We start from the raw sequence: 25140 nt of genomic DNA, 5'->3' as shown, positions 1-25140 counted from the left end.
CAGTGAATATTTTTGTCTGATTCCTGTTCTCATAAATTTTTCCCCATTTCATCATTAAGTAAAATGTACTGTGATTGTTATTTCCTTATGATAAATATTGTTAAAAGTTCTTAACCACTCTTCACTGATTTAAGGTATGCCTTTACAAAAAGGAAATATTTTACATACTGTTTCCTAATATGATTTTTTTGCTGAATATACTATCAATACCAAGACCATGTTTTTAAATTTTTTTCATTGTTTTGCTTACCTTTTTTAAATTTCAGCTTTAAAAAACATTTTCTGTTTATTCTTTTTTAACAGCTTTATTGAAATATAATTCACATATCATTCAATTCACCCATTTAAAGTGTACAATTCAATGGTTTTTAGAATATTTACATTCCTTTTTATTCTTCTAAATTAATTTTTAAATCAATTTATGAACTTTTATATGCCATCCTGCAGGGACTTTGGTTAATATTGAATCGGCTCTGCATATCAAATCTTTTCAACCAGTAGAGGAGCATGTATAATGTTTCATTGATTCAGGTACAATGTTTCATTGACTCCTATCTCCTTTTATTTCCTTCATGGTTTTAAAATCATTCCCTTAGAGTAAATAAAGCTTTTAATGTTTTTAGTTTATCTATAAGCATGATTATTTTTATTATATTTAGATCTGTGCATTACGGGTATATAGTAATATTGTTGTATTACAAATTTTTAATTTGTAAATTTGTGTTATATTTAATTAATGTTATATATGATAAACGTATTACCAATATATTTTTTGATTGATTTCCTGGGATAATTTTTTCTGGGTATATATTCTAGTCATTCAAAATAGTGACATTTTAATTTATTTAAGACATTTTGTTTCAAATACATATTTCTTTTTCTTCTCTAATCCTATGGCCAGCATTTCTAATGCTGAACAGACACTTTAAAAATATTAATAGTACATACATCTGACTTTTATCTTGAACATACATATGACCAGTAAAAAAAGACAAGAAACCTAATAAAATAAATGTGCAAATGACTAGAGCAGACACTTTACAAATGAAGATGTACAGATGGCAAATAAGCACCGGATAAGTTGCTCAATATCATTAGGCATCAGGAAAATGTAAATTAAACTCACTTCACATCCAGCAGAATGACTAAAATGAAAATGAATGACACCCCCAAATGTTGACAAGGATATAGAACAACTGGAATCCTCATACATGGCGTGTGAGCATATAAAATTGTGCAACTTTGGAGCACCATTTGGCAGTTTCTTATAAAGTTAAATCTACACCTATTTTATAAACCAGCAATCTCAATTCCATGTATTTTCCCCACTTCAGAATGAAGATATATGTCCACAAGACTCGTAAAGAGATGTTTATGGCAAGTATTCATAATAGCCAAAAACTGAAAACAACCCAAATGACCTCCAATAGGAAAATAATATAATGTGTTGATATATCACTCCGCATTAGGAAGAATAAACTACTGAGTCACATAAAAATTTGGATGAATCTCAAAAACATTGTGTGAAAAAAAGCAAGTCACAAAGGAATATACTGTATATGATTTCATTTATATAAAGTTCAAGAAGAAATAAAACTATTGTGATAAAAATCAGAACCATGGTTGCCTATCATGGGTGGTGGGAATTGACTGGAAGTGGAGATGAGAGAAATTTTTAAAGTGATGGAAATGTTCCAAATTTTGATTGGAGTATTGGTTACACAAATGTATATATTTGTCAAAACTCAGCAAATTGCACATTTAGGGGCTGCATGTCCTACTGTACGCAAATCTTAATTTTTTTAGTTATAGGAAAAAGCATCTGATTATCCCAGTTTAAGTCAGGCATCTTACTCTCTTTAAGTAATCAATTTTTGTCAAGGGAATCAAATTAAATGGTATAGATATGGCCCAGAGAAAGAGCATGGTTGCATGTTTGGCTGCCACTCCACGAAGTATATACACTTACTATGTGGCGTTAGTTTCTGTGATCAAATCATATCATATTATGTTTCTATATTTGAGAAATGATCTTTTTAACATAGGGAATCCCTAGAAATTAGGGAAATTTTCCTGGTTATTCCATCAGATAAAAATAATAATAAAGGAGAAAGTAAAACCAGGCCCTAATTCCCCACACAGGGTAACCACTACACTGTTTTGGTAAGATTTTTCCAGGCAGTATGATCATAATATTACATAAATTGAATTGTACTAAATGTTATACAAATAAAGACAATTTCTTAGCTTGTCTAATGTCTGATTATACATGGTATTTGCTGACCTGCTCTGCTGTGCTTATATGAGCATGGAATGAAGTGAATCAGTGAGAAAAATCAGGATGGAGAGAAGTGACATTTGGAGGGAGTTGAGGGGTGGAAGAGACCAGGCAAGAGCTTGATCTCCCATGAAAAGAAACTGTGCATATACTGTGTAAGAAGATTAAGCTCTCCAAAGAACCCTCACATGCACTCCAGAAAGAGGAGTGTTCGATGCCTGCTATGCAGATGGCATCAGCAGTCAGGACAGGTTAGAAGAGCAGAGACCATCAGAGAGGACCATCTGGGGAGCTAATTTGTAAGAAGACTCTTTTCCCCTATCCTTCTTTCCTACCTGCCCTCAACTACTGGAGGAACTGGGCATCAGGGGACAAGGGAGGGAATGGGGAGAAGTTGTCTCAGTGCCAATGAATGCCTCCCTCCCTCTAGCTCTAAGCTGCAGTGGGAGGAAAGGAAGAGATGACCATACCTCCTCCTCTACTTGGAAGCAGAGAGGTCACGCTTAGTAAATATATTCCTTAAGTAGGTAGAATACACTTTTTAATAATAAACCAGGTTCAATAGCTTCAAAGCCAGAATGACAACTGATTGGCTAACTTCATTCCCCCTCACATATTTCTCCCCCATTGACTTTAAAACAGGGGCCAGTATTAAACTCTCAGGAAAGATGAACACTTTATTCTAATTGTTCTGATTCATGACCTATATTGTACCATCCACAAACCTTCCAGAATACAAATTTATCATTTAAAATGAAAAACATAGGGATGGTTACTTTTTATGCTTCATTCTATATTGTTCTCAGAAATTACAGATATTTTCTTCTGAGAAAGCCATGTCATAGCCCATGGTCAACTCTGTAGGTTGTGCTGAACCTAAAGTAATATAACTAGCCTTAAACAACTGAGGGTCTCGGATCACAGTAGTTTAGGAGAATTCTGGAGATGATGATAATTTATGACCATTGTGAAAAAGTTATCCTATCAAAACTTTGTAGAACTGTCTGCTCTTACACAACAGCATATGAAATAAAAGTCCTCTTCTGATCTGTTTAAAGCCCATGAACGTGAATTTTAGAATATGAAGCGTTATAGTTAATTTATCATTTATGTCTTTAGATTCAATTTCTAGATTCATTTTAATCTCTAACAAACCATATTTCAAAACCTGAACTACAATGGTAACTCAAATATTTGGGGTATGATAGAATTTGTCTTTGGTTTCCCAACGCTCCAGTGTTATATTCTATGGCTGAAGAATTGGTATGGCAATTCAGTCATGTCATTGGTATCCACTAAAAAATGTAATTCAGTGCTTTGCATAAATCAACATGTTTTCACATACTAAATTGAACCTGTAGATAAAACCTCCATTGCTTTATGAATTAAGATTTCTTCAGAAATATATTCTTTGTTGCACTATCTTATGTCTCACTTTTTCATTGGGGAGAATGAGTGGTATTCATTTTTTTCAGCCCCATTTGAGATGTTCCATTTTTTCCAACTATGCTATGCTATTGTATGCCCATCATTCTGTTTTTGTGGTGAACACCTTCTGTTTTAAAATGTGGGTTAAATGTTTCCTCCCTGAAGCCTTCTTGCATCTTCCATTGCCATGGACATGTTTGTGTCTGCCTAGGGCTCTCCTTTCATTAATGAAGGAACAATGGCACCTGCCTGCCCTTTAGTCCCAAAGACAGCTGCCCCTCCAGCCTTTGCCCTGAAGCCATATAATTCAGTTCCTCCCTATATGTCCCTGGTACTTTTCAAGCTACTATCCCTTCGCTGGAGCTTAGGCTGAGTGTTTGTGAGCAAGTGAGTCTGCGTGCGGGCCCTTTAAGAGGATGCCTGGCTATATAGCAACCTCCGGCTCACCTGGACTGAGTCCCTGCTGATTTTCAGAGCCAGCTATTACAGGGATTCCTCTTTCTGGCACTGGTAGTCTGGGTTGGAGAGCCTGGTGTGAACCTGGGACCCCTCACTCCTCAGGGGGGACTTTCACAGCTGAGATAGCCCTCCCAATTCTTAACTACCACGCCATGGGTATGTGACCTGCCTGTTCCGTGTTTCATCCCATGTGGTTCTAGCCCTTTCAATCCTGGTGTCCTACCCACCCCTAGTCACAAGGTGTGGGCAGATAACCTAAGGAGATTCCAGTATCTCTCAATACAGAATGGGATAGCTCTTTCTCTATCTACCTTACTAGGTGCTAGATAAAATTGTAGCAACCATTTGATCTAATCTCCTTATCCTCCCCACAAAGCGAAGCACTTATTGACCCTTTTACTTTTTTTTTTCTTTTTTGGTCAAAGATCCCTCTGAAGATTTGTTGAAAGGTATAGACTCTTCTCCACACACACAAAAAAAAATGTACTTTTGTGTGTGTGCACTCTCACACACATTTTTGCATTTTATTTTTGGGAGAATCACAAAACTCCTGAGGTTCATTTTTAGGGAAGCCAAGTTATTTTTAAAGCCTGAATTAGAGAAAATAATTTCAATTAACCAAAAGAACTTAACAAAATATATACATGGTAAAATAAATGTGTTCATCATGAATTTAGTTATTTTCAAGCAATATTATTTATCTATTAACTCTTAGCATACCCAAACTTACAGATTAAGTACCACTCCATATCTCATTGGTGACTACCATTTTATACAAGCTGCTTCTCCAGTCATGAGAGAACAAAATGTTTATTGATAAGTAAATTCAGTATGTCACTCAAATCCCAGAAATGAACAAACAAAATGACTCTTTTTCCCTTTATAAAATGAGTTGAAACATGACCTTGTCTTCTTCATTTTCAATGCTTCTTTATAGAAAGACATACTTATCTTGAACCTGTTTTAGGCTTATACAAACTGATCCATTATCATGTACAGTTATAATCAAGGAAATCATTTCATGTCGATAGTTTACTGAAGTAGGATTAAGGGAAAGCACTTAGAGTTTGTGAGTATAGCAGAAAAGCGATTCCTGAGGAAATGTTTCACATCAATATCCATAGCACTTAGTATCATGCCTGGAATGTGGCAGGGACTATATGAAAGAAACCTTTAATTCCTAGGGAATGTACTGCCTTTATTACTACACCATTTCTCTAGAAGCAAAAAAGGAAAAGACAAAACGAATAAAACTCATGGAATTGTTTTAGAAAAAAAGTTTTAATTTATATATTTAGCTCTTTATAAAATATATTTAAAACCCCCAAGCCCAATCATTCATTTCAAAAGACAAATTGTTTCAGTAGTCTTCCTTGAAGTGCCTGCAATTTCTTTATCTGGTTTCAGGGAAGGGCATAGGTTGCATGCTTTACATTGTCAGGATAAAAATCCAGTAGAGAGAAATCTTGTTGCAACGGGTAACTGTTTTCATCTAACACAAAGAGGCTCTGCACCTTCACTACACAAGGTGTCCCGCCCCCTGACAATAAGGAGTGGAACAAGTCTGCTGCAACCATGCCATAGGTGATCTCTGAGGAAGGAGCTGAGGAAGATGAAAACACACATACATAGCTCTTAGCGTCATTTCCAGGTTGAGAGAAACGCACACGTTGAAGGGCTCATTGCTTCCCTCAGTTTTTCAAGTCCCAACCCCATTTTATATTTGCCTTGCTATCCCTTCTCTTTCTAGTCACAGGTTGCTGAAGATACTCTAGAATAACAACATGCAATTCCTGTGGATTATGGCGAGAAGGCAGAGATAATACACTGTTCACATCGATAGCATTTCCTATTATGACACAGCTATTGACTTCTTAAAACAACAGAAGAAAGAACCGAGATTAACATTTTCCTAAATTAAGCATGAAGCAAAACGAGTATGTTCGTATCAGAAAACTACCCTTGTATTTATCCAGTCTACAGTTCTTATCATAGTTATATATACATAATTTATTGCTTATATAATAGAACCCTGAATCAATTACTTAATGAATATCAAATCTTGATAACAGAAAAATACTAAAATTATAGACAGGTATGTCATTGTATTTTCTATTTATCCTATATTCTTCCTTTTATTTTTTTTAGGACATCTAATCAAGTTATTTAGCAGGTTGCTCAATACTAGACTAACAATGCACTAATGACTATGCTCAGACTATACTAGTTCCCTGACCAGCATCACCAGCCTTTTTTGGATTGGATCTACAGACTCCTGGAGGCCCAATGACATATTTTTGGAGGTGTGAGAATTCTCTATAACAAACTTTTTGTATTTTTACTTTGATAAGCTAAAAAAAAATCAAGATTAGCAATCATCTGAATGGTCTGATAACTTTATAATTGGTGCCCATATTTTCACTTATGGTCACAATTTAATTAAATTCAAGAAATATCACTTTGTGTCAAGAATGGGCAAAACAGACATATGCTTAATATGTAAAATGATGCTTCTCTGAGATATAAATGCTAATTGACATTGTGAAAAAAAAAAAGAGACAAGACTAAAAATATAATAACATTGAGAAAAGGAATAAAAATAACCAAAAGAATGAAAATTAATAAAGAAAGCAAATAAAAAATTCAGAGACTTCCAATTAGGATGTAGAAAGCTGAAAAGAGCATGGCTCCTGCCCTAACAATTATTAGAAAAGCTGAATAAACTACAAAATCACGATTTTCTTGATCCAATAAGAGAGCCAAGGCTGCACAGCAGCCAAAAAGACTGAAATGTAAAGAGAGATGTAACAGGAGCAAAGGTTTACCTGGGGCAGAGCTAAGAAAGAAGACAGGTCCACCAAACAAGCAAGGAAAAAGAATGTACTTAAATTTTTAATGAATTCCTAAAAGCCAGATATGGGCCAGGACCACAGACAAGGGGAATCTGCACCATCGCAGGCTATTCTCATCTTCACCAGGCGCTCACAAGACTGGACAAAAGGAAAGGCATCAGAGAAAGCCTCCAACTACGATGAAGGCCTGGAGAAGGGGAGAAGCTGCCACGAGGAAAAGCACAGAACATCACTCAGAACCACCCTCTAAAGAAATAAAAACCTTAAACTCCTGGAGAAAGGATGGAAAATCCTGTTGCCCCAGGGTGCAGGTGAGGACCCACTGAAGACTAAAAAAAGATAAGAGAAAAATCCTGCTATGCCTGGAGAGGGGCAGAAAACTCACTCTGGATCAAGACCATTATTGGTGCCCTACTACTGGGGGAGGGGTAGGACCACACAAGACCCACCAAAGATACAAGGCAGAGCCTGGCTGTTACGGCAGGAGGGGAAAGGTCACTGTAAAAGCTAAAGTGCCATTTTCAAGATCCAGAGACACAGGGCATATGTAGACTAGGGCTGGACCAGAATCAGAGACTCACTCCTGCCCCTTCTACCAGGCTAGAATATACCAAATAACAATCAATAGAGCCTGTACAATTTGGGGAAGTACAAGAATACAGAGAGAAACTCTCTGAGGCCCAGATGCAGAATGAAGAGTTAAAGCTGACGGTGAAACAGGATTATTGGGGAAAACTTTAGCAAACCACTCCTCACCACAAGCACAAGATAATGCTACAAGAATTTGAAGCCAGTAGTGACCTTAAGGCAACCACAGCAATAACAAGCTTGAATCCAACTCCACGTCTGACAAGATTACTCTGCCCAGATTGCAAATTGGTACAGCCGCTATGGAAAACAGTCTGGAGGTTTCTCAAAAAAATTAAAAATGGATATACCTTTTGACCCAGCAATTGCACTTCTGGGTATTTATCCAAAGAAAACCAAAACAATAATTCGTAAGGATCTATGCACTCCAATATCCATGGCAGCACAATTTACAATAGCCAAGATATGGAAGCAACCTAAATGCCCATCGATAGATGACTGGATAAAGAAATTATGGTTCATATAAATGATGGAATATTACTCAGCCATTAAAAAAAATGAAATCCTACCATTTGCAACATGGATGGACCTAGAGTTTATTATGCTGAGTGAAATAAGTCAGACGAAGATAAATACCATATGATTTTACTCATATGCAGTATCTAAGGAACAAAAAGAACATACTAATCAAAAACAGACTCACAAATATAGTGGACAATTTGGTGACGGATGGAGAGGTGGGGGCTGGGGAACGAGGCGAAGGGTTATAGAAGTACAAATTAGTTGTTGACAGTTGGGCACAGGGATAGGAAGCATGGCAGAGGGAATGCAGTTAGCATTAATATGATGGCTAGATGGGGGGCCAGGAGAGGGAGGGAGCAAATGGGGGATCGTTTTATGAACTATATAGATGTCTAACCAATGTACTGTATACTTGGAACTAATTTAAATAAATTTAAAAAATATATATATATTACTCTGCCCACCCCCATCCACAGTAAAGGTCTAGGAAAACAAACATGCCTATTTCCAGATTAAAAAAAAAACTGTTTACCTCAGTCTATTTTGTTCTATATGTAATGTTCAGCATTCAAGCAAAAATTACTAGACACACAGAAAAGCAAAAAAATAAAAATCCATTATTAAGAGACAGAACAAGATAAGCTCACCTGCTTAGACAGTCTGAGACTAATGAGGAAAGGTATGGAGTTTCATCATCTGACAAATGGATTATCTTCACTTTGTTTTTAGCCACTGACTATACCTAGCTTTATAGCTGAAGATACTGCAAATCCACTCCACTGACAGTAGACTATCTTCATACATATAGTGTCACACATTCATTTATTTAACTATTACAAAACTAAGGTACTAACAGTATAGTGGTCACCAGAGGGAAAGGGGGGTGCAGGGAAGAGAGTAAAGGGGGTCAAATATATGGTAACAGAAGGTGACTAAACTTTGGGTGGTGAGCATATAATGCAACATACAGATTATGTGTTATAAAATAGTATACCTGAAACTTACATAGTGTTATTAACAAATGTCACCCCAATAAATTGAATTTTAAAAAAACTAAGATCCTAGTGTTTTTACCAATTGAGAATTTAGAGTAAGAAGAGATTAGGTGCTTGCTTCCTTCTATTCATGTGCTGAGACAAATGTAGAACAAGTCTTACCTTCCAATTTACATAGTCTCACTCAACTTACATAGTTTCACTCAAGCTAAATTATCCTTCTGCTTTTATGCTGACAGTAATAAACCTTAATTTACAGTCTAATGTTCTTGCTATTCCATTATACTATCTATACTACTGAAATTAATACTTTCACCAAGAATAACCTCTCAATGACATGTTGATATCTTACCTATAATTCTTTTGAGCTGGTCAGGAGAAATGTTTAGAAGAATCTTCTCTATCAGCTTTGATCCTACATGGATGCAAACTTTATATATTCCATCAACTATGGTCATTAAAGCTGGCCTATAAGAGAGTAAATAGCACATGACCTTCAAAAAATTTTCAAACTTTAAAAAATGTTTAAATGCAATAAATCAGAAAGCACTGGGTTTTTATGCAGGGTTAATTTTAACTTCTAAAGCAACTCCAGGATGCTCTGAAATACCCTAGAAATAAGAGAAGGGTTTTTTAAAGAGTTTCAAATGATAAAACAATAAATTAGATTTATTCTATATTTCATTTTAAAATTTCAGATACTAATATGAAAAACATTATTTTACACCGTTGTATATTATTTTCAAAATAAAAATAAAGATGATAACCACATATTTCACAATTACAATTTCAAGTAATTTTTTTCCATTAGATTCTTTCCTATCAAAAACAAACTCTTTTGCATGTCAGTAAATGGGGAACTAGATAAATAATACATCATGTAATGGTATATATACAATATGGTGTTAAAAAGAATGAGAAAGATTTATAAGTGCTATTAGGGAAGGCGTGCCATGATATGCTCCAAGCAACAAACAAGGTGAACAAAACAATATGAATAATATTCTATCTATGTACTTTAAAGAAAGAAATATACATGCACTGGTATGAGCAGAATAAATTAGTGAAAAGATATACAAAAAAACTTCTAACAAGCATGGAAGTAGTACTGATGGTAAAGGGAATGGATGGGGATGAAGACTTTTACTTTTTGTTTTATATCTTCTTCTGTAGTTTGCATTTTTACCACGGTCTGTATTATCTCTTTTAAAAATAAATTAATTTTTTAAAAATAAATTGAGAACAGAATTTGGAAACAGGCTCATGAATAGAACAGTGTAACAGCTAAAACAAAACTACTGATTTTCCCTCTAAAAACCTACTTTCCCTTTCACCCACACGATGATTCTAGGTCCTTTCCTCATTTTCACTCTATACTCTTTCCCCGGTTATCTCTCTTCTTCCATTCTTTATTTCAACAAATACATATTCAATATCAACTGTGTACTATTCACTGTGCTAAGCACTGGGTATTGTAAAAGAAAGACAGCAAAATGGAGTTGATATTGTCAAGAGGACAATTTAAAATGGAGTCAGGAGACCTCCAGAAAGCTAAGCTAACACATCCCCTCTATGTGAAACTGACCTTTTGAACTGAGCTAAAGCACAAACAGCTACATCTTGATACAGTTCCTGGGACTGGTTCTGTATTACTAAATTCTCTATTAAGAAATAAATTTTTGGCTATAATCAACAGGACAAGTAATAACAAATATTGGAGAGGATGTGGAGAAATAAGAACCCTCATACACTGCTGGTGGGACTGCAAATTGATATGGCCACTATGGAAAGCAGTATAGAGGTTCCTCAAAAAACTAAGAATTGACCTACCATATGATCCAGCAATCCTTCTACTGGGTATTTACCCCAAAGACTTAAAAACTCATGTTCGAAGATATTTGCACACTGATGTTCATAGCAGCATTATTCACAGTGGCCAGGACATGGAAGCAACTAGAGTGTCCTACAATAGATGATTGGCTAAAGAAGCTGTGGTACATGTATACAATGGAATATTACTCATCCATAAGAAGAGATGAAATACTATCATTTGCAACAACATGGACGGACCTTGAGATAGTCATACTAAGTGAAATAAGCCAGACAGAAAATGTTGAAAATCACATGGTATCACATATGTGGGATATAAACCTAAAAGCAACTGATTGACAGTATACACTAGTGAACAAGACAGAACTGGTACCTTCACTGAGGAACTTAAGAGTTTGGTGGGAGAGAAAGACAATAAGCTTTTTGGCAATGGTGCCAAGATGATGCAATGGAGACAGAACAGTCTTTTCAACAAATAATGCGGAAACAACTGGATAGTCACGTGCAAAAGAATGAAGTTGGGTCCCTTCCTTATACCATACATAAAAATTAAATCAAAATAAGTCATGGACCTATATGTAAGAGTTAAAAATATAAAATTCTTAGAAGAAAATATAGAAGTAAATCTCGAGTATCTTGGCCTATGAATGATACCTTTTTTAGGTATTATACCAAAAGCACAAGCAACAAAAACAGATAATAAAAAGTGATGGCAGGGATGTAGAAAAACTGCACACCTCATACATCACTGGTGAGAATATAAAATCGTGCAATAGCTTTGGAAAAATTTGACAGTTCCTCAAAAGGTTAAACATAGAGCTATTATATGACCCAGAAATTCTACTCCTGAGTATGTACCCAATAGAAATGAAAACATATACCCACACAAAAATTTGTACATGAATGTTCACAGCAGTATTATTTATAATAACCAAAAAGTGGGAACAATCCAAATGTTGAGTTGGGAGGAAGGGAGAATGAGAAGTGACTGCTAATTGGGCATGGGACCTTTTGGGGATGGGTGATTAGAAGGTCCTAAAATTGACACTGAGTGCTATTTTGTAAAGGCATAAAATGTATAAGGTAAAAAGTAAAAGATTATCCAAGACTGAACATTTATTATTTAAAACACAGTGTTTTTCACTGAGTTGGTCAGCCATTTTACCATAGAACATTTGCTATCCTTAATTTCTAATGTGAAGTTGAAAAAAACTGAGGTACAGAAAGGCTAAACACCTTACTAGCTTCCACAACTCAGAGGTTAGATCACATAATACTTTTAACTTTTAAATTCCAATTTATTTTAAGATGGGAAAATGAGTTTCTTCTGAGCCATTTAGATTGTGATTTAAAGTGTAAACCAAGTAAAAATTTTCTTCAGTATAGCTGCTTCAAGACAATGAAATACCCAATTATTGCTTTTAAACACTCTGTTAAGATTACTGAGAAGTTTTTACTTTCATCGATAGCTATTTATCATTCAGGAGAAAAATTTACTCTCTTGGAATGGTTTTAGTGAGTTCTCATTAGAAAGAATTGATATATGTAATTTTTTTGGTCATTTCCAGTCCTATAAAAATAAATATTTTCCATCCAATTGGCTTGTTTATTTGCCTTACCTGTAGTATATTTTCTTCATAGTACATGGCAAGCAGCTAAAACACTGCTTGTAGATCTTGTTCTCATCTGTTTCTAGTTCCAATCCACATTTTGCACAGCCAGTATATATAATGTTCGGAAGAGAAGAGAAAATATTCTTCAGAGAACTGTGAGCATTTAGAACTACTTTCTGAGCTGCTGTAATAGGAAACACTAGCTCTAAAATCAGGGCTTTGATTAGAATCACTCCTACAAATGACAAACACAAAAAAATAGTATAAATTGTAGGGCTAAAATTATAACTTCAATTTACAAACATGGTTAATTATGTAGTTGATTTATAGTTACTTATACTAAAGGATACACTCAAGGTCTTGTTCTTGGTCTTCTCTTCTTAACTCTTTTCCTAGATAATCTCACTCACTGATGGCATGAATATTGATAGTACAATGTAAGGGGTGATCTGCCTAGACCTAAAGATTTATTTGGCTAATTTGACTGAACAGGTGTATGTTTTCTTTCTCCCTGTCCTCTGAAATCATGCAAAATAAGTTTAACCTCTCTTTTAGGAGAAATCCATTCAAACACTTAAAACTAGCTAATATACCCTCTCTTCCTGCTATCTACATCCTTGGTACCATTAATTACCAGAGCTGTGACCACCGCTTATTTTGTCATTGCTCATGATGTTGACTTTTACTTTAAAATCTAATTCTAGGTCTTTAATCCCAGCAGGTAGTTTTTTTGTGGAAGCAGTAGATGAGCGTTGACTTCTCCATGACACTAAATTAAATGTAGCCCTCTACTGCCTATGGCATTCCTTCTTGCAGTGACCAGCTCCATAAGCCTGTGGGGATTCAGGACAGAGAGCTGGGGGCCAGCACAGGAGATACACACAAATATGAAACTGTTTTAGGAACTACAACATTACCCAAGATTTCACCAGTTAGTATAAATTTAGAGTCTTCTGTAGCCACAAGGAACTTACTTCCATTTTTGAAAGTTGTATAAAAGTTTAATAGTATAAAAATTTATAAATTTTCTATCACTTGTACTTATCTTCCAGAAAAGTAATTTTAAATTAACTATTAGTATTAATAAACGTGTCAATACAGAACTGAGTATATAGAGATCTTCTCTGAGAATTAATTTCTGTATTCCATTAAAAGTTGGGTTTTTTGAGAGGTGTTATTGTCTTTGTTTCCTATTTGCATTCTCCTTAGCTTAGTTTTATGACATAATAATGCTAATGTCTATAATCATATTGTATAAAACATATATACATACCTATGTGAATTAACACAACTTGTAAAATTTTAATCTGATATTCGGCCAAGGTAGACTAAGGGAGTGCATTGATGCTCCAACCTTATAAAAAACGAATATTTGTTCTTTGTCCCTAGTCCTGGCACACAGCTCCAAAAACTCTTGGAAACTCTAGAGTGCTAAGAGATGACTAAGAGCCCATAAATACCTTCAGAATAAGGGCTGGTCACCAGAAAGGCCAAAGCATGATTAGAAGGTTGGAACTTTCAAGCCTATTCCACAACCTGTGAAAGTTTGAGTATATCACCAATGGCCAATGAGTTAATAACCATGCCTACATAATGAATCCTTGATTAAAAACCTTAAATAAAAGGGTACAGGGGTGCTGAACACACAGAGGTGCTGGGAGAGTAGTGCACCTGGAGAGGACATGGAAGCTTCATGCTCCCTCACTAATCTCTAGTGTTCAAAAGCAGATTGAATTAAATGATGAGCTGCTGGTAACTATACATAAAAAAGTTTAAGTGATCCCTAATAATTACAAATTAACCTGAAAAAAATGTAGGCAAAAAGCTGAGAAGAAGATGCCAATATCTAGTTCAATTATCTACAAAGATTTATATTTCACTTCCATATTCAATTACATATTTTTCCTGCAAATGGTAGCTTTGCTTATATTAAAACTAGCATACCTTATGTATATAGAGATCTTACCTGAACACTTATCCTCTAAGTGTGTTGCTAAATCTGACATCTTCACAAAAGAGGGCATGCTGTTTTGAAATTTTGCTTTAAATGTAATTGCCCTTATATCATCATCAAACAGGCACTCGCAGGATGACCAAGGTGTTGTATGCAATTCTAGGTTTTCCAGGATGCAATTGCGCTGAACAAAAAGATATTTAAATTCCCAAATATAATCTTAAACAAACAAAAACAAAAAGTTACCAAAAGGGAAATAATCTAGGCTCAAAAATCAGACTAAACAGATTGACTTAATTCAAACCATTAAATACAACTTTTATCACACTAAAGAATTTAGGTATAAAGAAGACAAAATATGAATATTGTATTTAAGGCAATAAGGTAAGGATGCTAGAGATCATTTTAATAAAATCTTTTTCTGAAGATTTCTTGATTTCCTAGAATCATAATTTATTATAACCAACTGCTTTTCAGAGTAGCAAATGCTCATTTTGATAACTACAGGCAAAGATTTTATAAAGTAACAGGGACATAGAAATGAACACATGTCTGCCATAATCAATATCTCTCAATGATTTTCAACACCTTAGTTTTCTTATTTAGCTAATTTTTCCAGGTCAAAAAAATGCATTTAGATACAGTTGCACCCATTTTTAATTCCCTCAGTAATAATTCTAATTCTTAAAACCACAGTAGCACAGAATTTCTTGCCAAATAATTATTCTATATTAATAAATTCAACTTTAAACTATAATAAAACAAAAAGTGGTCTCTTAGCACTAAGTTTTCTAATAATAACAACTGTCTTTTTAGTTTCCCACTTACTTCAGGTCATATACCTAATTCATATGCCTATCTGCTTCCTTAGTTTCTTTCATTTTAAAGTTTGTGTATGTGTGGAGAATCTTAGAGCAACTCAGTAAATCCTTATAAAGCATCCTTAGAAAAAACTAAAGAATATATATTCCAAGTTGTTGCTTAAAACCAATCACTATTTTTAAAATAGCTTTCTTGTTACAAAATATATGCTTAGAAACCAGAGATAAGCTAAGTAAATAACAGCCATAATCTCAATACCCCAAAATAAACATTTGTTTTCAATTTGTTTAACTTTTACTTAATATATCAAATATATTTTTATATGTCATTAAGTATTATTCCACATTATTTTAAAATGTGCATAATACATCATTGCACAGATAAACCAAAATCTTAAAAAATTATTATAGCAACTCTATTTGGAACATGTTCATCATTTTTTATTTTTCACTATTATAAACAGTACCATGATAAACATATTTTTAACTACATCTTTATGCATAGCCATGATGAATTCCTGTAAGTGTAATTATTAGGCCAAAAGCATTATAAATTCTAAGTCTTTCATATGCATTGTCAATTGTCCTCAAACAAGATTTTGCCAATTTATATTTTCAATAGTTTATGAGAGTGACTGTCTCCCCATAGCTTCTCTATTAAATTCTTAGGAGAAAAATCATCTATCATTATTTTATTCATGTGTCTTCAATTACTAGTAGGAGTAATTTTTCTTATATTTATTGGCCATATTATTTCTTCTTTAGTACTTGCCTGTTGGTATCTATTGCCCATTGAGCCTTAAAGACATTTGACTTTCGCTTATTGCATTATTTTCTGACAAAATGCAATTTTTTTCTGTTGTTTTTTTTTTTTACTTGTCTTTTAAGTTTATATGTGGTGATTTTTATGCATGGTTTAGTTTTTGTTGCTGTATTTTATTTAACCTACTAACTTTTGATTTCAAAGAAGTTTGCTTATATTTTTTCTACTACTCATTGTTTCTTTTTTAAAAAATGTATTTGAATCTCTGGTGCATCTGGAATTTATTTTGGCACAAATATGAAACATAAATTTAATTCTATTTTTTCCTCAAATTGTTAGCTAAATATTCCAAACTATCAACTTTTTTTTAAAAGGAAAAAGTTTGCTTTCATTTTTAATTATAAAATAAAATATGTTTATTATAAAATATTTAGACAGTAAAAGAAAAGGGAAGTAATGGGTGAAGTAAGATTGGTCATGTTTGAATAAGCTGGATAATGGTACTTTAGTTCATTATATTATTATCTCTATGTATGTTTGAACTTTTTCATACTAAAAGGTTTAAAAAATAAATGTAGTTCACGTGCAAAAAATTCAAACTAAAGGTATAAATAAAAATAAAACCATATAAAACCACCATACAGAGATAACCACTGCTATCATTTTATTATCTATATTTCCAGATTTTTAAATGTATATACATACTTATATATCAACTTCTATTACAATGGATCCTACTATAAGTGAAGTTTTATAATCTACTTTTTAAACTAAATAATACATCACATACATCTCTCCAGGCTAGAGAATGTACATATCTTTGGTAATAAATACCTTTGTGTGCCCACCCAGACCACAAATGACCCTTTTAACTGTTTCCTCACCCTCTGAAATAAGCTCAGGCATTCCTATTTATACTTTTCGACCCTGTCCTCCAGGCTGCAGTTCCCTGAATCAAATTCCATCTGAGCAATCAAATTTTCTTATCTGGGAATTTGGAAATGGGGCTGGTCTCTTAAAAAGAAAAGTAAAATCAGGAGCTACAGAGTAACCATCTGCTTTTTACATGGTTGAGAAGTAGAGTAAGTCTACGCTGACTGAATAAAGCAGATACATAGAGAAGCTGCCTGGGACCCACATAGAGAAGCTTTTCAGATTCTCGTTCCAGGTCCCCCAGGAACCCACATGTACTATGTACTACACAATTCCATTATCTCCAGTGTTCAATAATGACTGCCGATGATCATTTCTAATTACATCACCTAAATGTGTATTTTTCATCTTTAGAACAAATAAAACTGGTGCCCGGTATAAAGTTAATAGAGAATGCCTCAAGAAATACTAAATGAATAGATAGAATGCTAACAATTTCTGAAAGTAGAAGTCACATACTTAGAAGACTGTTCAAAATTGATATTGTACCATTTTAAAAAGAATAATCTTGAAGTATTGAGGTGAATATTAAAACTTAAAGATGATAGTTATAAATGAAGTATGCTGAATGAACAAAGAACAACTACATCTTAATCCCAAGACTCATAAATTTTCAATATTAACCTAAATAACACAGAATTATCTAGACACAACTATAATTTATCTTCTATTAACCAAATAACTACTTATTTTAAAAGAATATCAAGCATGGAGCAATCTGCTTTGCTATAGCTCCATTAGAGTTAGAATAATACCTTTGACCTACATTTTGATCAGCATGCACTAGACTCATGCTCTCTGCTATGAAACGGTGGTCAATAATGATGGTCAGCCCATCATTGACACATATTTGTCAGATTTCTCAACCAAATATTTGTCACTGTTTGACCCTAACATAAAAGTCAAAAGTTAGACTTATCTCAAATCCTAGTCATAGGCTATTAATGATTAAGAGAGAGTGTGTGACAGATCTTATCTTTAGGTAACTATTTTGTAGAGAGAATTTTGGGAAGAAAATTAACTCTTTCCGTTAAAAAAGAATGAGTCACACAATCAATCTCTGAAATAATTTAGTAGAGTAAAATAACTCATAAGCCACTGATTATAACATCTCTGACTGTTACAATTAGAGGATGTCACAATATCAAAAAGCAAATATACTATTTTATTGAATTATCAATTACATTTAATTCAATACATCATAAATTATTAATTTATGCTTTAAAGAAAAATATAATAATGGGCCATTTATGTTTAAAATATCATTTTTAAAATATCATTTTAAACATAAATATTCTATGGATGGCTAATAGTCCACACTTTTAAAATATCTAGAATAAAAACCTGGAACACAGTAACTTATTTAACAGTAACATTATGACTTGAAAGAGTTAATGCAACTCCCTAAAATCTGTTACAATCAGAGAGAAGTTTATTTTTCAGAGTCTTTTGGATGAATAAAAACTGTAGAAGCTTCTCCAGAATTTTTTAAAAACATATCTTAAGAAGATAAAATCTTCACTAAAAAGGTAAAGTAGTATACTTGGGAATAAATAAAAGCTTTTATTTTGTCATCATTAATTATAGAGGACTTTTCAGATAACCAAATTGTTTTTTCTTTTCTATCTAAAATATAACAGAAGTAATCTGCAGAATATTCATTCATGATCACTTATATTTCAAATGAAGTCTAATCTCTTAAGATTCTCTTCATCTTAGGCTCATAAGCATTAATCATTTACCTAACTATAAATATATTAAATGTTTTTTGGAGTACTTACGTTTTTTCCTCTGAAGTTGAGGGTACCAGGCTGCTCCACGACCCCATAATACAAGTACACAATGTTGACCTTGGGCCTGTTCCACAGTTAACATGATTTTCCTTTGCTTCTGTCCTCTATAACTATATAATGTCTCTGGAAAAGAAAAGGAATATTTTAATTGGCATTACTCTCTCACCTGTGATACTGTGATATTTAATCATAAATATATAATGATAACCAAATGGTACACTAAGGAGATCTTGTATCTTTATTTTATAATCTAAATGATTACCTGTCAGTATAGTGATGTCAACAACTCTTAGCACTGCATGCACTAATATGTCAGGCTGAAGCTGTTCCAGTTCTACAAATTCAACACTGTTCATTTTCTGAGGCTGCCTCTGAGGAAGATCTCTAAGATAGGAATGTTTTGAAGACACATATGCCAGTAAGTCTTGAAGTACAACATCACTAATTATACTGGAATCTAAGGGGGGGAAAAAAACACAAACACACATAGAAAAGATGACGAAATTAAAATGTATATATATATAATATATATATATATTTTTTTAGGCGAGGCAACTCTTGGTTGACCTATTAGATTGCAAGGACCTTGTCAGCTTATGATCCCTTACTTTTTTTATTTTTTACACCTACAGCACCTGGCCTTCCTAGGTGGTCTCCCATCCAAGTACTAATCAGGCCTGACTCTGCTTAAAAATTATATTTTCTTGACTACATAGTATTTTTTTTAGAACTGTTATTTTGTTGTAAGGTGTGATTAAATGTAAAACTATTTCATTTCTTCAAAACATGTATCTTATTCTTGAAGTAGTTTAGATGTAAAAATTAGCTTGATATTTTTAATCAATAGAAGTGGAATTATTTACCATCTCCAAAAATCTTACCCTGTTCCCTCACTTCTCTACTTTGTTATTAATCATTTTTCCACCAATTAACCAAGACCAATACTTCAGTTATTTTTTGACTCCTCCATTACCTTGCTATATTCAATCAGTTCCCTAATTCCTGGAGTCTGATTTGATCACAGCTTCCCCGAACTGGCCCAAACCACTGCCATTCTTCCTCAAGACTCTTAGCATGTCACATCTGAAATACTCTAAAAGCTGCCTAATGGGCTCTTTCGCTGAACATGCCTTCTTCTTCCCCACTTCTAAGTCTCTGTCCTCTCCACTTTCACTGGCTGCAAAGCCATCATCCTGCTTTTTACCTTTCCAAATACTACACAGAGTAACAACCACTATAGGCTACCAGTGATTTTTTCCTTTTCCGTCTCTCACTTGGTTTTGAGCATGTGTGTGCTAATATTTCTCTTGAATATTAGTTATTTAATTCATCAGTCATTATGTCATTTAGATTTCTTTTTCTTTTCTGTCTCAAGTTCTTTTCTAGTTTTTTATTGAGATATACTTTACATACAATAAAATGCATACATTTTAAATATACAGATTGATGAGTTTTGCTGATGAATTTTTAATTTCCCTGAAGGAAAGTGAAGTATGTTTGAATATGTGATTGATTGTTGAACAAAGTAAGATCTTAGCAAAAAACACTCATGTACTTTTTAGTATGAACTGATTTCAATAGAAAAAAACATGATTCTTCTTTCCTTCTCTCAGTAACATTCTCATCCCAATGTATTTCTTATAATAAAGCCATTTAGTAAGGCCTCATTTTTTACTCACTCATCAGCAGATCATTTACTATGTGACAGGCATTATACTTGGTGCTAAGGATACAAAGACATAACATGTCACCAACTCAACACTGACAAGAGAACAAACACTGGGCTTAAAGTATAAGAGACATATGTAAGCATTCCTAAGAACACACAAAAGGAACTACCCAGGGAAGTTAGAAGAGGCTTTAGAAAGGGAATATTGAGCTGGGTTTTGGAAAAATGTCTTAAGAGTTTTCTAGGTGGTAACTGGGGGTAGAGGGTATATTTCCAGGTAAAGAGAAGAGGTTTGCAATCCTTTACATACCATAGATGCTTTCGGTAGGCCTATGAAACAAATTGATCCATTATCGAAACAGCATTTTTATAACAGCTTTATTGAGATTAATTCACATATATAAAATTCACCCTTTTAAAGTGTACAATTCAGTGTTTTTTTAGTACTTCACAAAGTTCTGCAACTATTACCATGATCTAATTTTAAAATATTTTATTACAGAATAACACTTTAAGTGGATAAAATGAAATACGATTGGCAAATCAATTATATGGCAATATAGTAACTGAAATATTTTTAAACTGAGATAATTTATGTGTCTCATTAATACATTAAATAACAAGATATAGCAGAGTATGTGACAACTACTGTAATTTCAAAGTATGCCAAAGTATCATGGGCATAGATGATACTCAAGTTATCTTCAACAACTGTGATGTGATATGAAAATCTATATGCTTTCCATTGGTGACCAAGTCAAAAGTACTGCTAATATTACTGTGGATTGTTACCTTATTTGTAATAGAAAGAAATACTAATTTCAGTTCGTGATTAGTGAAAATAAAGTCATAATGTCTTCACATCCAACTTCATGAACGCTTTAATGTAGAAGAATCAATTTTCACAGGAGAGTAGGAAGAACATTTGGGAGGTTAGTGATCATCCAGCAGGAGATGAAGAGCATTGGAAAACAGGTAAGACTGCAGGAAAGGGAAAAGGGTGACAGATTTGTGAAACAGTTTAGGGGTAGAACCCAAGAAACAATTAGAGGTGGAAGGTAAAGAAAAGATTAAAGATGGCATCAAGATTTCTAGCACAGCTGAGTGGATGAATAAAAACAAATGTGTTAAAGTTTTTAAAACCTGATAAATGAAATCTATTCTAATTAAGATTACATAATTCCTAAATGAATTTTATAAAACAATGGTGATAACACTATCAAAAATAATGAGCATTAGAGAAAAGAACAGATAGTATGAGAGATGAATGAAAGAGAAGAGTGGAGATAAGGAAATGAATTAGACTACAGCAAAACTCAACTTCAAATACATCTTTCCATGACTCCAATTTATTTACCAGATCTCCCAATTTTACATATACCTGCTTTCATAAAAATTTATACAGAAACATCTGATTATTCAAATTCCAAATAAAATAGTCTATTTCATGAATCATTGTGTTAACCTTTGATTTATATATTTAAGATAAATTAATATTCTATCACATTATCAGGACTAGGATTGTAAAATAAGTAACAGCTCACTGGAATGACAAAAGAACATAAGGCTTTGCCAATAGTACAATATACTGATCAGAAGTAAGAATGCTCTCAACAGTTGAACTACTTGTAAAAGAAAAAAAAAGCTAATCAAATTGATTTATTCTTTCAGAAGAAAAACAGCTGCAATATTCTCAAAGCATCAACTGAAAACCATTTGCCTAAATCAAACAAAAAACTCTGAGAATACACTTTATTTAACTACTAACCTGTGAAAAACGAGGCAATGTAAACTACTATGTAAGTATAAAAACAAAGACTATAATGTAACCCAAAGGTTATCTAGTTATAATTAGTTCAAGGTTTTTCACAATTTTCTATAAAAACTTTAAAGTCCCCAGGGGTTCCACTAGATATTCTCCACCAGAATTAGGTCTTAAAATTTTTATGAAATTACTAAATTAGATCAGCCTTATTTGAATCTAAATCAGCCTTAAAACCAAAGCTATCTACAACGTCTATCTCCCTAATCCCTCAAAAATATTTGCATACCATGTTATTTTCATTATTTCAAAACATTCCTTACCCTTCCATTGTATTAACAGCTATAAAATATCATGAATTTTACTTAAAAGACATTTAGCTCCTTGGAAATATGCTTTTCAAGATATGGCAACTTCAAATATTCATAATAAAAGATTAAATTTAAATCTTTAAAAAAAATCCTCAAATTAAGATTGACTGACTCAACTGGCCAAAACATAGTGTTTTTAATTATTATAAGTTCATACTAAATCCTATATCTGATAGGGCAAATTATTCTTTCCTGTTCTTCATTATCAAAAATGTTCTGGCTGTTTTTGACCATTTACTCTTCCATATCTCAGAATAATCTCATCAAATTTCATGAAAATCTTATTGGGACTTTGATTGGATTTGCACTGAATTCATAGATAACTTGAGGAGACTTGAAATCTTCACAATGCTAAATCTTCCAATCAATAAAGTATATGTTTTCAGGTCTTCTTTCATTTCTCTTAATTTTTACATTTTCTTTTAACAAAAGAATTAAATTTATTACTAGAATATTACTTAGTATCATACATAATATTGTAATGTTGCCCTCTATTTAAGCGTTACTAGTTGTTGCTCCACTTGAGAAATGCAATTGACTTGTGTTTATTAGTCTTATACCTGGCCAACTTGCTGAACTTTCCCATGATTTCTAATAATTTGCCTGAGTTTTTAGATGAAAAAATCCTATAAAAAAGAACCATTTTGTCTATAAATAATGACAGCTTTCCTCTTTTTTCCCAGTCTTTTTGGAAATTTCTTTCTTCATGTTTTATCTCACTGGTTAGTATCTCCAATACAATGTTGAGTAAAACTGGTAACAGCAGTACTCTAGTCTCATTTCTAATTTTTAAAAGGAATGTTCCTAATCTTTCTCTAATTAGGATGATATTTGCACTGGATTTCTTAAAGATACTCTTTATCAAGTTAAAATAAATTTCTTTGTATTCCTAATGAATGGGTGTTGGACTTTATTTTCAAATGCTTTCTTTGTATCTATTAAGATGACCATATATGGCTTTTTAAAAAATTTTTTAAAACTATCGTTAGACACAATAAAAAAAAATGGTGTAGATCATAAAGGCTCTGTTCATCACACTGGCGACCAAATCAAAGTTGTAACAGAAACAAAGAGGAGCAGCAAGGAAAAATCGCCTGGGATCTAGATGAACAAGCCATAAAACTAGGGAGAAATCCAAGAAATCACCCTGCAATGGCAGAAGGTAGGACAGGGCAAGGACGCAGGGCTGCCCGGTCTCAAGCAGCTGAGTGAGATGAAGGCTGCGGCTGGGGCAGCGACAGACGCCTCTTAAGGAGCTGCGTCAACAAGCAGATCTTCGCAGCAACGGCTCTGCTCAATCTCAGCACTAGTGCTAATTCAGCTGCACACGGGGGGCACCAGGGACTTACAGAGAGACACTGTCAGAGTGAGGGCCAAGGGGAGACTCGCTCTGTACAGAAGTGTCATTAGTATCTATTGTTCCTCTGTTGAGCCCTTCCCCATACCAGTGTGAGGAACACAGCACCACCATAGCCTGATGTCATCAAACTGGATAACAGAGGTCGCTCTGCCCAGAGGATTCCCTGACTCCTTCCCCAACTCGCAGCCCCACCTAAGCCACATCCAGGTATATATCCTCAGTGAGTCAGGTGCTCCTTGCTGAGCAGCACCTAGACTCACACTGGAGGCAGCTGGCCTCGGTTTCTGGTGTGGCCTTTTGAGGCAACTATAAGCACAGCATCTGTGGATTGCTTGCTGAATCTTAACAGGTGGCCCCAGGGTGGTAAGAGGCTTGGGCTAAGTTTGGCCTGCAGGTGAACTCCTCTCAAGACTGTACCACTGGACACCTACTTCACAAATCCACACTAAGACCGGGAGACTTAGGAGCTTTGCTTAGTACATAGAATCAGACACGGAAAGGCAGTCAAAATGGGAAGACAAAGAAGCAGAAGCCATATGAGAGAAAAGAACAGAGATCCAGATATAATGGAGTCAAGTAACAGATGCAGAATTCAAAACACTGGTTATAAAGATACTCAATGAACGTACAGGAAGTAAAGATAAATTCAGTGAGAACTTCAATAAAGAGATAAAAAAAACATAAAAATGGAAAAGGACATTATAAAAGGAAACCAGTCTGTAATGAAGAACACATTATCTGAGATGAGAAGTTTATTAAATGGAATAAGCAAAGGAATAAACAAAGTGAATAAAGAAAAGGATCAAATACCCTATCTAGAGGATGGGAAAGCCAAGGACACTCAATCAGAATGGCGAGAGATAAGATGCCAAGACTATAAAAATAATTTAAGGAGAACATGGGACACTATTAAGGGTCAAAACAGCTGTCTGATCGGCATACTTGAAGGAAAACAAGATGTTGAACAGCTGTTTGATGAAATAATGATGGAAAACTTCCCCAACCTGGTGAAGGAAATGGACACAAAACCCCAGGAAGCTCAGAGAATTCCAAAAATCAGGGATCCAAAGAGGTCCACATCAAGACACATCATAATTAAAATGCGAAAGGTTAAATACAAAGAAAGAATTTTAAAAGCAGCAAGAAAAA

The 25140-nt window shown here is 33.9% G+C and overlaps 1 protein-coding gene across 9 annotated transcripts in view; it reads right to left on the bottom strand.

Moving 5' to 3' along the window:
* Positions 1 to 5427: 5427 nt before the first annotated feature.
* Positions 5428 to 25140, bottom strand: part of SHLD2 (shieldin complex subunit 2) — an 81975-nt gene continuing 62262 nt past the window's right edge. For 7 of the 9 annotated variants that reach the window (XM_039872309.1, XM_039872308.1, XM_039872310.1 and 4 more), the window contains 6 exons: positions 19092 to 19286; positions 18818 to 18952; positions 14532 to 14738; positions 12572 to 12800; positions 9475 to 9590; positions 5428 to 5768 (listed from right to left, as the gene is read on the bottom strand). In XM_039872309.1, coding sequence (XP_039728243.1) covers positions 5569 to 5768; positions 9475 to 9590; positions 12572 to 12800; positions 14532 to 14738; positions 18818 to 18952; positions 19092 to 19286 — 1082 coding nt within the window. In that variant the 3' untranslated portion in view covers positions 5428 to 5568. Of the gene's footprint in view, positions 5769 to 8659; positions 8710 to 9474; positions 9591 to 12571; positions 12801 to 14531; positions 14739 to 18817; positions 18953 to 19091; positions 19287 to 25140 lie in introns of all 9 variants that reach the window. The other 2 variants (XM_039872313.1, XM_039872312.1) reach the window with 2 other exon arrangements.

Source organism: Pteropus medius, unplaced genomic scaffold (genome assembly GCF_902729225.1).
Source record: "Pteropus medius unplaced genomic scaffold, Ma_sr-lr_union100, whole genome shotgun sequence".
Taxonomy (NCBI): domain Eukaryota; kingdom Metazoa; phylum Chordata; class Mammalia; order Chiroptera; family Pteropodidae; genus Pteropus; species Pteropus medius.
This window is presented reverse-complemented; position numbering and strand designations above follow the sequence as displayed.